Source organism: Ruditapes philippinarum, unplaced genomic scaffold (assembly GCF_026571515.1).
Source record: "Ruditapes philippinarum isolate M1 unplaced genomic scaffold, ASM2657151v2 ctg98_1_1_1_1, whole genome shotgun sequence".
NCBI lineage: Eukaryota > Metazoa > Mollusca > Bivalvia > Venerida > Veneridae > Ruditapes > Ruditapes philippinarum.
In genome coordinates this window covers 370,022-382,264 of record NW_026857110.1, presented here as the reverse complement: position 1 = coordinate 382,264, position 12,243 = coordinate 370,022, and the positions used below count along the sequence as shown (strand labels likewise).

At 32.0% G+C, this 12,243-nt stretch overlaps 1 protein-coding gene across 1 annotated transcript in view; it reads right to left on the bottom strand.

The window, feature by feature from the left end:
• Positions 1 to 11,870, bottom strand: part of LOC132748805 (uncharacterized) — a 29,922-nt gene extending 18,052 nt beyond the window's left edge. The window contains exons 1-3 of the mRNA XM_060738445.1: positions 11,756 to 11,870; positions 6,366 to 6,532; positions 5,022 to 5,275 (exon numbers count right to left, since the gene is read on the bottom strand). Of these exons, the coding sequence (XP_060594428.1) occupies positions 5,022 to 5,275; positions 6,366 to 6,381 (270 nt within the window). The 5' untranslated portion in view covers positions 6,382 to 6,532; positions 11,756 to 11,870. The remainder of the gene's footprint in view (positions 1 to 5,021; positions 5,276 to 6,365; positions 6,533 to 11,755) is intronic.
• Positions 11,871 to 12,243: the final 373 nt, after the last annotated feature.

The window sequence follows — 12,243 nt, the reverse complement described above, 5'->3', positions numbered from 1 at the left end:
ATGACTGCTGGGGAGTTTAAACCGGTTAATGGTCCACCAAACCTCGCTCTTAGCCCCACCATGTTCCTATAAACGAGACAGTGTAAATTAAATGAATCCCCGCCAAGTTAAGCCAAGTTATTCATAAAATTTTGATGCATGACAAAGTTTCAGCCCGGACACTTTTGTGTGTACCTATTAATTCTAATTGTGACAATGTGAAACTTCAAAATGTTAGTGTGACCTTGACCTTTGATGTAGGAACGTTATTCTTGGACGCGACACATCGTCTTGATGTGGTAGACTTTTGTGCCTAGTTATAAGCTCGACTTTTTTTTTTGAAAAAAATAGTAGAGGTATTGTTATAGTCAGGTCGGCGTTGCCGTTGCCGTTGCCGTTCCCGTCCGCAAACTTGTACCTGGATCATAACTTTTTTTATTTCTTGGTGTATTGTCTTCATACTTGGCCACTACAACCCTTGGGACAAAACCTTTCAGTAGACCACACTAACCTTGACCTTCATCCATAAATGACCTTGACCTTCAAGGTTAAAAGTCCAATTTTTGCTTGTTCATGCTGTTATTGGCTGTAACTTTGTTATTTTTGAATGGATTGTCTTCAAACTTGAACATAATAATCTTCAAGGATATCCCTTAAAAATAACCCGCCAGACCTTGACCGTCACTCATAAATGACCTTGACTTTGAAGGTCAAATTATTGAAATTTTCATTTTTTTGGCTAATATTGGCTGTAACTTTGTTATTTTTGAATGGATTGTCTTCAAACTTGAACATAATTATCTTCAGGGATATCCCTTAAAAATAACTAGACAGACCTTGACCTTCACTCATAAATGACCTTGACTTCGAAGGTCAAATTATTGAAATTTTCATTTTTTTGGCTATTATTGGCTGTAACTTTGTTATTTTTGAATGGATTGTCTTGAAACTTGAACATAATAATCTTCAAAGATAACTGTTAAAAATATACTTAAAGAACTTGACCTTCACTCATTCATGACATTGTCTTTGAAGGTCAAATTATTGAAATTTTCATTGTATTGACGGTAACTGACTGTAACTTTGCTATTATTGAAGGGACCAACTTCATATTATAACAGAACATTCTTAAGGACCAGACCTCGTTGTTTATCAAACCCAAATTTGCTTGGGCTCTTTAATGACCTTGACCTTGAAGGTTAAATTACTGAATTTTCTCAGATTTGTGCATTAAATGACCATAATATATATATTTTTTGGTGTGTGTGTGTATATATATATATATATATATATATTTACAACAACAAGAATTGCGTCATTGTTTCTATTTATAGAATTGCGTCAGTTTCTATTTTTAGAAATCGCGTCATTGTTTCTATTTTTAGAAATTGTGTCATTGTTTCTATTTTTAGAAATTGCGTCATATTTTCTATTTTTAGAAATTGCGTCATTGTTGTTATTTTTAGAAATTGCGTCATTGTTTCTATTTTTAGAAATGGCGTAATTGTTTCTATTTTTAGAAATTGCGTCATTGTTGCTATTTTTAGAAATTGTGTCATTGTTTCTATTTTTAGAAATGGCGTCATTGTTTCTATTTTTAGAATTGCGTCATTGTTGCTATTTTTAGAAATGGCGTCATTGTTTCTATTTTTAGAAATTGCGTCATTGTTGCTATTTTTAGAAATTGTGTCATTGTTTCTATTTTTAGAAATTGCGTCATTGTTTCTATTTTTAGAATTGCGTCATTGTTGCTATTTTTAGAAATTGCGTCATTGTTTCTATTTTTAGAAATGGCGTCATTGTTTCTATTTTTAGAAATTGCGTTTAGAAATTGCGTCATTGTTGCTATTTTTAGAAATTGCGTCATTGTTGCTATTTTTAGAAATTGCGTCATTGTTGCTATTTTTAGAAATTGCGTCATTGTTTCTATTTTTAGAAATTGCGTCATTGTTTCTATTTTTAGAAATTGCGTCATTGTTGCTATTTTTAGAAATTGCGTCATTGTTTCTATTTTTAGAAATTGCGTCATAGTTTCTATTTTTAGAAATTGCGTCATTGTTTCTATTTTTAGAAATTTCGTCATTGTTTCTTTTTTTTAGAAATTTCGTCATTGTTTCTATTTTTAGAAATTGCGTCATTGTTTCTTTTTTTAAAAATTGCGTCATGTTGCTATTTTTAGAAATTGCGTAATGTTGCTATTTTTAGAAATTGCGTAATGTTTCTATTCATATATATATACAAAATATATAAACAAAACTAATGTGACAAGACAGACCAACTAAATTTATAAAAAGGAAACGTTAAGATATGTTCAAACCTTTCTATGTTTGCGTTTAGAAAAAGTAAAAAGTCGAGCGTTGCCCCCGCCCGGCGGTGGCTCTTGTTTTAAAATCAGTTGTTGCATGATAACATTACAGCCCGTACACGTGTGTGTGTACCGATTTGTGTGTACGTGTGTGTGTACCGGACACGTGTGTGTGTACCACTGGCTCTTGTTACTGGGTCGGGTGGAGGCTGCGTTCATTGAACGCCGCCTTTCTTGATGATCTTGATTATCATATTTTTTACTCTAATTGCGATAATGTGAAACTACAAAATGAAAGTTTGACCTTGACCTTTGAGGTAGGGAAGTGGTTCTGGCCTCTGGGACGCAAAACATCGATTTGATGTGGTAGACATTTGTGCCAAGTTATTCTAAAATCCCTCAATGTATGACAAAGTTACAGTCCGGACACGAATAAAGTGGGGACGCACAAACAGACGACGGACTGTGCGATATTAATATGCCTCCCTTCGGGGGCATAAAGATGTAATATTTCTGGCTGCAAAGTGCGAGTTTCTTCGATTTAAATTTTTACTGGGATATGAATCTTCTCCGGGACGCATACCTTATTTCCGGGACGACGTTTTGTCATGTATGTGAATATATGCTGATGAAATCTTTACGATACCAAGATTCAAGAGTATAACATTATATTACAACATGTGTTTTCAAAAAAAATCTGAAAACAAAGTGATCCCTCGGAAGCATTTTAACAAAATTACAAGAGAATTGCAGATTCGGTTTGATACATAAAGGATAATGAATACGTGCAACATCCCTCACGCCACCTAGCACCGGCTAGTCATACAAAAATGATTTTATCAAGGGCAAGCAACATTGTCACATTGCTTATTATTGCATTGCAATAATTTGTATTTGTCCTTAATGTTATTAATAAGGAGGGAAATGAATACGCATATTTTACAATTTATTCCTAAATGTCTTACATTTTGCAGCAAATTGTCTCGGAATGTCTAGCTTTTTTGTTCTTTTTTATATTGGACATCAATTATGACATATTAACACACCTGAAATTATATCAAGAATATATTTATGAATTTACAATTGTACATAAGGGATTAATTTATACACGAGTCATTTGTATTGTACATAAGATGAGATGCTACTTTGTATGCCCCCGCAAAGTGGGGAGCATATAGCGTTGCACTTGTCCGTCCGTACGTACGTCTGTCCGTACGTCCCGAAATCTTGTAACCGCAACTCCTCTAAAACCGGATGGCAGATTTTGCTGAAACTTCCAGGGATGAACAACCTTAATAGGTAGATGGTAGTAAAGGAAGGAACTTTTGCTGCAACCAAATTTTACGGAATTATGGCCCTTTATTGATTTTTTCACTATATACCATATAAAAACTTTGTGAACGCAACTCTTAAACCGGACGGCAGATTTTGCTTAAACTTCCAGGGATGAACAACCTTAATGTGTCGATGGAAGTAAAGGAAGAAATTTTTGCTGCGACCAAATTTAACAGAATTATGGCCCTTTGTTGATTTTTTCACTATGTACAATATAGAAATTTTGTGAACGCAACTCCTCTTAAACCAGATAGTGGGGAGCATATAGCGTTGCACTTGTTTTCAGTTTTGTTAGAGTAATTGCCCTTGACCCACAGTAGTATAAATTTGCAATTTTCAACTTGTTCATGGATAGCTCAAAAAGTATTTCCTTTGTAGGCCTGAAAGTTTGCAAGAATGTTGGTCAGCATGTGTACTTATGCACCTTGGAGTTTGCTTGTGGATTTATTCAGTATTTGTAAAGTCATTGCCCTTTACTTAGTAACAGATTGTTAGTTTTCAAAAAATATTTGACCTAGAGTCATGATTGACAGAACAGTGGCGCGGTTGGGACATTCATGTCCTATGGATACATTTCTAGTTCAACCTCAGATCTACTATTTGTAAGGAATGAATGTCATAAAGTTAAGTTGTACACAAACCAGGCATGCAGACAATGCCATATAAAATAGCTGGAGAGGTAAGTTAATTGTGGAAAAATGGCATTCCCTAAACCCAGTCCGAACTGCAAATAGATAATTACAAAGAAACTATTTTGGTTTTAAAAGTTGTCTTAATTTGTGGCAATAAAGTGTTAAAAACAGTTAATTACATCATATACAATCATGTAATAATAAATGACCACATTGATTTTTTACATTTAAACTTGAAATTCGATTAGAGGTATACCAGCCTACACATAAAACTAACTTGAAAGATCCCCAGATAACTCCACCACTTTTTCGACATGGACTCTGTGGAATAAATGATCTTTTCCTTTCATATCTGGCCCTGTGTTAGTAACACAGTACATGTAGAGGCCATTTGTGTAGAATTTATAGGTGAAACCTAATACGACTACTTGAAATATAATTTCTTTCTTTTATTTTCATTTTAACATTTGAGGCCATATTGCTCTAAGAATTGTATAGAAAGGGAAGATAATGAGATTGAAGATTGACAACAAACATTTTTTAGCTAAAATGATGAAATGTTTGCCATGTAAACTTTTTATAAGTGTGAAATGTTTTCGTTATAACCGTTTAGTTTCTATTGAAAACAACCTCAGTTTTTCATTGTCAACTGTTCAATGCTTATGGCAACAGTGAATTAACTTGTAACACAATTTTCATCGAGATACCATGCATTTCTTCTTATTATTTATCTTTCAAAATAACAATAACATTTCAATTGTAAAACTTACAACTTGTTGGGTTGCATAAGGCTGTCCTAGTTGACCACAAGGAGGTTGGCCATATGGTGGTTGTCCTGGTTGACCATAGGGTGGTTGTCCTGGTTGACAATAGAGCGGCTGTCCTGGTTGTAGATAGACTGATTGTCCATAGGGTGGTTGTCCTGGTTGTTCATAAGGTGTTTTCTCTGATTGTTGGACCGGCTGGTATCCACCTGGATGCCCTCCCTTTGCGTGCTCATGAGATGGTGGTCCCTGGTTCAACTCTTAAAAAAGAATGCTAAAATTATTTTTAGAGATATAAGCATAAGTCTCTTATGCTGCATAACAGTTTTAGAAAAGAGAATAATAGAACCCCTAAAGAAAGATCTACACGGCACATTTGAAAATGTTGCAGGCTCGGTTTGATTGAGCATGTTCATGGACCGTTACCGTCCACGCCCCCTAGCACCGGCTTAAGCAGAATTCAACATTTACATTTAAACACGAAAATGGTGAAATTTTGAATTTAGAAACATCCACAGATGTGTTCAAATGGCGGTTAGAAAAAAAAATCTGGAAACATCCATTTTGTTTAGTTCTGCCCATTGTTTTCTCGTTTATGGCAAACGCTTTCTATTACTTGGGGACCATACACCGCTTTTCATCTTGTGTCACATTTAAAGTTCCATGATAACCGCCGTATGAACACATCTGCGGATGTTTCTAAATTCAAAATTTTGCCGTTGCTTCTTTAAATGTTGAATTCTGCCTAAGCCGGTGCTAGAGTACGTGGACGGTAGTTTGCATTTGACAGTACCGTCCATGAACAGGCTCAAACAAACCGAGCCTGCAACATTTTCAAATGTTCTCAATTTAAAGACTATATTTAATATTTTATATGTCACTTTCGTATTTTTCAATGTGGGCGAAAGAAATATCTCAAAACTTGTGTATAGAATTAATGCAAATAAATGGCGATTTAATATCATAATTATAATTATTTTTTGAAAATAAATATTAAAAATTTCTAATGATATACGTCTACAAACTGTAATTTTAGTATACATTTCAATTTAAACGCTATATTTTATATTTTAAAAGTCACTTTCGTATTTTTCAATGTGAGCGAAAAGAAGATCTCAGAACTTATGTATAGAAATATGCAAATTAATGGCGATTAAATAATCATAATGATTATTTTTGAAAATAATTATTATAAGTTTCTTATAATAAACCTATACAAACTGCATTTTACCTAAAATTCTATTTAAATGCTATCATTCATATTTTAAAGTCACTTTCGTAAACAAAGTCACTTTCGTATTTAAGGCATATCGGTTTCATACTGTACCAATATACAATAATTGCACTTACCTTGGTTTTCACTCATTCTTAGTACTTTAGTAAATGCACTCCTATTTTGTTGTTAGTATGTACAATGTGTGTCCCAAATACTCGACAGTTTTTGTTTTTATTTCAGATCACGACGCATGTGCAACTTTCCGAGTGATGTTAGAGGTTAGTTGATGCTTAAATTTTCACTACAAAATAAAATATGTGAAGTCAAACAGGTGTATATATTCCAGTAAAATTACTAAAAGATTCTAGATTCGAACAGCTCGAATAAAGGAAATTTACGAAAATTCCAAAACATTCTGTAGACATATAAATAGTTCTTGCTTCAAAAACTTTAAACGCCGCTTTTTTACATTTTATCTTTCGCCTGATGCAGCATTAAAGTTTTAGATCTGACCAGTTATGAAACCTTACCAGAATAAAACACGTTGGAGAAACCTTGTTAAATTTGCATATATCCTTTCCCTTATTTATTCTAGCGCATTATCCGATGGAAATATCATTTAAAGATCGTTCTAGACTATTTAAAATATTGAAATATTAATACTGCTAATAATATTGCATATCATACTGCGAAACATCAATAAAACCGTCTGATGTCGACCATGACACTAAGGAGTCACGCGATACCATGTATGAAGTATTTGGGGGGAAAAGCTTTAATACTTGCAAGTACAATATTTTTCAGAGTGAACACCAGAAGCTTGTTACATTTCTAAAATGGTGTATAATAACATCGACTTTCTTTTCCTGAAGAAGCAATATTTACATATATGGTGGCATTTATTTTTCCCTGTCATTCCATTTAGATATGATATTTTCATCCGGCTACAGTACAATGAAAATAATATTTCATACATTTCACTAGTGGTTTATCAGAATATAATCAACTATATAACTTAGCCATGCACTTAGAGCAATGATGATGGTGATGAATTGGTAAACTGCCAAAAATGCCTAGGACAGTGGCCCGTGCTTTGTATCTGGAGATGCCGTGCTTCTTGAAATATTCCAGCAAATTAGCTTGCAAACTATCCTTTCTATTGGGAGTAATCGTATTTAAAGAGAAAATTATAACGAAATAAAGTATTGTCACTTACTTGTTCTCACAGATCATTAAAAGTAATGAAATAAGCTAATCTTATGATCATTTTTTTGATAACATATGAATTTAATTACATTAAAGTAACTTTAAATAAAGATGTAAAAATATTTTGCCTTCGGCCTAAAAACCAAGCATTCTACAGTTTCATTAACCTTTTTAACAGTATTGTTGTAAATCTCTTAAAAAATTGTTCATAAATTACGATTTTTAACGGAAAATCCTACAATAACACTAAAGTTCGTATACGAATTTTAACCTGCAAATGAAGACTGTAATCAGAACGTGTATGCGCTACGTCACAGTGTTAAAGTTGTTATCCGGAACACAGCAAATATGAGATTTTCATGTGCAAACACACTTTAACCGTTTTAGCTCCACGGTGCATTAGGCAAACTATAAAAAACATTTGTATGGAAACATCTGTTACAAATGCGGAAATATTTTATAAAAATAAATTGTCTCTTTTCAGTATGTTAAACAGCTTACAGCAGTTAAAAATACAATATTTGCATTAGAGAGAATATATCCTACTTTATTAATGTCTGAGAGAGTATCAAAACCATTGTTAGGCATTTGTGCTTCTCGAATCGAATCATCTAGTCTTTCTAATGGTATCATATAGGGAAATTAAATAATACATGCTCTTCTTAATCTACAATAGTTTGACATTGGGAACACAATCGAATCGTTGTGCCACTGGTACACTATAGTAGCGTCCTAGGTCTATACTTATTGGAGCTGTGCCACTGCGAAATTTAGCTAAGGCACCCCTATGTGACTTATTCAAAAGTAACTTACAATAAGTTTTAGTTTCAAAATTACTCTTGAATGTTTTATATAATCTTAATTTCTTTCTTCCAGTACCATTTCGGGATGATTCTTGTTTAACAGTGCAATACCAATTTCACCATCAATACCAACCCCACTGCCCTTGGCTTTCAATTTCATTTTGTATGTTCCTCCTATAGGCACTTGATGACAAAACGTTTTTGATCGACTACCTTTCGCGACCGACTACCCGCTGTGATTTTGATTAACTTTTATCTATAACACACACACTTATTAATTCAATAAAAATCTAGCGACAAAACTTCTTTTTAAAAAATAGATATATCTAGTATCTACTGTGTATGCATGTATAAGTTGTTAAAAGGTATGTTTCTCGCCATGTTTTCAAGCAACAGAACTGACGTCAGAATATATTAACTGAACTGTAACCACACTCGATAACTGAAATAGTATAAGTTTTATTGCTGCCACATATTTCAGCTTTTAACAATATTTTCATATTGTTTTAAAGATCCTGTAACTCAATATTTTTTGGTTTTATACAGACCTTGGGTAATCATTAATTGAAATCATTGATTTTTCAATATTGATTACATTATTACTGTTATCATCATGTAATTGATTCCCTTGCCCAAAATTGATTAATTTAATTGTAATTAATCAATTACAGCTAAAATTCAGTCAATAATTATGATTACAATTTTACTGACATTGATTACTTTCAAATTTAACAGGAAACTATTTTAATTCAAAGGATGCCTTCTGTTTTAGCCATTTTTTAAATAAAAACAGCATGTATCTTAAGCTACAAATTAATATAAAAGACACTATAAAAGTACGCTTTGCTATCGGATGAGAGGAAAACATATTTATGAAGAAATTGAACATAAAATTATCTTTGGTCAGAATTCAGAATCAATTATTATGTGATGTACATAATAATAACTTATCAAATAAAATTTAATTCTTTACAAAATAAATTTGCTAAAACCATTATTGAACCACTCTAAAATTCATCTTCTCACCATATTTCAAACAATGATCCAACGATAAAAGTTTTTCACACCTTGTGAAATTAAGTGTCATGCAAATCATTCAAGCAGATCATAACAATACATTTAAGATCTAGATAGCTGTTGACTTTAATATTTGTGGTCTCAATAGTTGGGTCAAATTAAGAATAAAGCAAAGAATTTAGATTGAATCAGCCCGTCTTAAAAGTTGATAAGGGGTTGTTTCTTATTCTGGATCATGTAACCATTGACATAAAGAACCTTGTAAAAATAGTCTTATTAAGGGGGTGGTCTTAATTTAGGGGTGGTCTTAAGTAGGGATTCTACTTTACATTAATGTTACAGTAATAAATTATCAATCAATTACTTTCTTTTTGTAAGGCAAGTGTGAGTAATCAATCTTAATCAATTACAATACAACCTGACAGTAATTGTAATTAAATCAATTACTGATCAAGGTAATCATCCCCAGGTCTGGTTTTATACCATAAATATAATGTTCAAATGAAAATTTATTAATGTTGTTAGTTCCTAAAAGAATTAATAGTAAAGATATTACGGAATTTACATTTCATGTTAATAAAAGGAGGTTATGTTTTTCTATAAAGTCTAAGTGAATTTTTTCAATAAGAAATGAATGCATATATTTTAATGATTACATAAAATATAGACAAATATTTGCAATACAAATTTTACATATTCCTAGATGTTTGAATTTTTTAGAAGAATTATATAGATATATAAGATTTCACTTAAGTGTGATGACAGCCAGAATTACAACATACAGGGTCTTTAAATGATTTTTCTTAATTTATGATCATGTTCACAGTCTCACATAATTCTTTTAGAGTCGTTTTGTACACATATTTCCTTTCTAACGTTGTTATATTTTGTTAATATATGTACAAAAGTGAGACTTAAATAAAGAAAAAATTGTCTTGTCTTGTACACTCCTGATAGTAAATATTATCAAGGTGAAATTTATCAGTGTGTAATAATTGCGGTAATTAAAATCTAATAATGATTGGCATAACTTGACAAGGTTGACTTAATTCTTTTAATATTCATGATTGTGAATAGGCCTTTGATTTTTCAAAGAAAATAAAGATGCTTCAATAGTTGAAACGTAACGGAATGTACTCTCAAATAATTTAACAATACATTAGGAAATCAAAGTAGCATAAAAATAGGCATTTGGCACAATTATGTTAATCAAAAACATACAACTGATAATTGACATTCTCAGACAGGAAATGAAAAAAACTACTAGAAGATGATTTCAAAAAATCAATTATTGGACCTGAAGACGTGAAAGGTATGTAGAAATAACCAAGTTCAATACAAATATTCAATTTCAATGTAATAGCGTTGTTATAATTGAATTTAACGACCGAAAACGAACTTTACATGGACGTCAAACATTAATTTTGATGCCTACGAGTTGGCCGAGACAATACCTTTGTCTATATTTCTTTGAAAAGTGAATCTAGGAATTGCAACTGCAAAGTGTTGTAAACTTGTTTAACAAATATGATAATATGCCCTCGTATTTAATATCTTCTGAGCTTGCCGTAAAACAACGTGACACCGTAAATATCATATTGTGTTTATTTTATGTTCGTGTTTATATGTAATAGAGTAAATACCATCACTCCTGTTAATTTTATGAGATACAATTCTTATTGATTGTTGATATACCTTTTTGACAAATATAAATCGGCTTAATGATGAATTAAGCCGTATACTAATATCGATTCAAAGAAAATCAGGATAGTTTTTAATATTATTATCAAACACCAATTTATAGACATGTTTATCAAAATTGTAATCTTCAATAAATAGTTGTTCTATTTTAGATACAGTTAATATATATCAATGTTCATATTTGAATAGTCCTAATAGAACCGAAATCAAGTATAATTGTTCACCGTATCATGATTATCTGGCGATCTTGCAAATGAACTGAAACGGCATAGAAATATACCATGAAATGAAATATTTAAATATTTTCCGGTGCAAATCCTATTAATTTAAAATCATTTCACCTTTGCACTGCATTACTTTAATTAGCATATTTTTATGTGTCTTTCCTTTTCAAGTGAATTAGTATTAAACAAACGCCGTGAGCCGTAACATGACATTATCTTAAGAAAGGAAGCTATCCGAAACTCGGGATTGTTAGTTTTCATTTACAGTCCGGGGATACATACATTCAACCTTTTATCTGTTCACACCATATATCCACATGGCTTTATGTTTTTAAAAGCCGCGCTATTAAATAACACAGTAAAGAAAAAATACTCGTGAATTGTGCAAATATTTAGCCTAAACCGACACAACGCAAAATAATGAACCAATATATCTTTATAATAAGTCGAGTTGAAAGAACAAATCTAACTGTATTTCATCTATCGTGTAACAATTCCTGACCGGTGAAAGTCAATAAACCGTTAAAATATCTTGAAAAGAAAAATTATAACATAAAAATGTTTATATTTTACCTCATGCCGCTGAAGTTTGTCCAATGTCCCTTTCAATATGACAAAAACTATTATGATATTTACTTTTTAATCTAAAAATGGTTTGCTGGTTATAGACCAAATGTTGCAATGGTTTGACATGCTACTCAACTGAAATTGATTTTCCAAGCAACCGATTCGATCAATATTAAACCAAGAGCCATTGTTGCATTTAATTATGCATTCGTTTTATGCCTCCAAAACGCGCCTTAATATCCAGGACGCGAGTTATTCTTGAACACACATGGAATATAAACAAAGTTTTAACGTAAAAGGAAACGCAAAACGCAAACCCTGACATGAAAGTACATAAACAATTCAGTTTAATTTAAGTTTAAATTAATTGTTAGGTGTTACTGTAAAGTTAAAAACGGCTCTGTTATCAAAACAATGTTATATTCAAATTCTTTCAGCCGGAACGAATGTGATGGGGTAAATATCAGAACTCAGGCATCTAAGTCATTTAACCA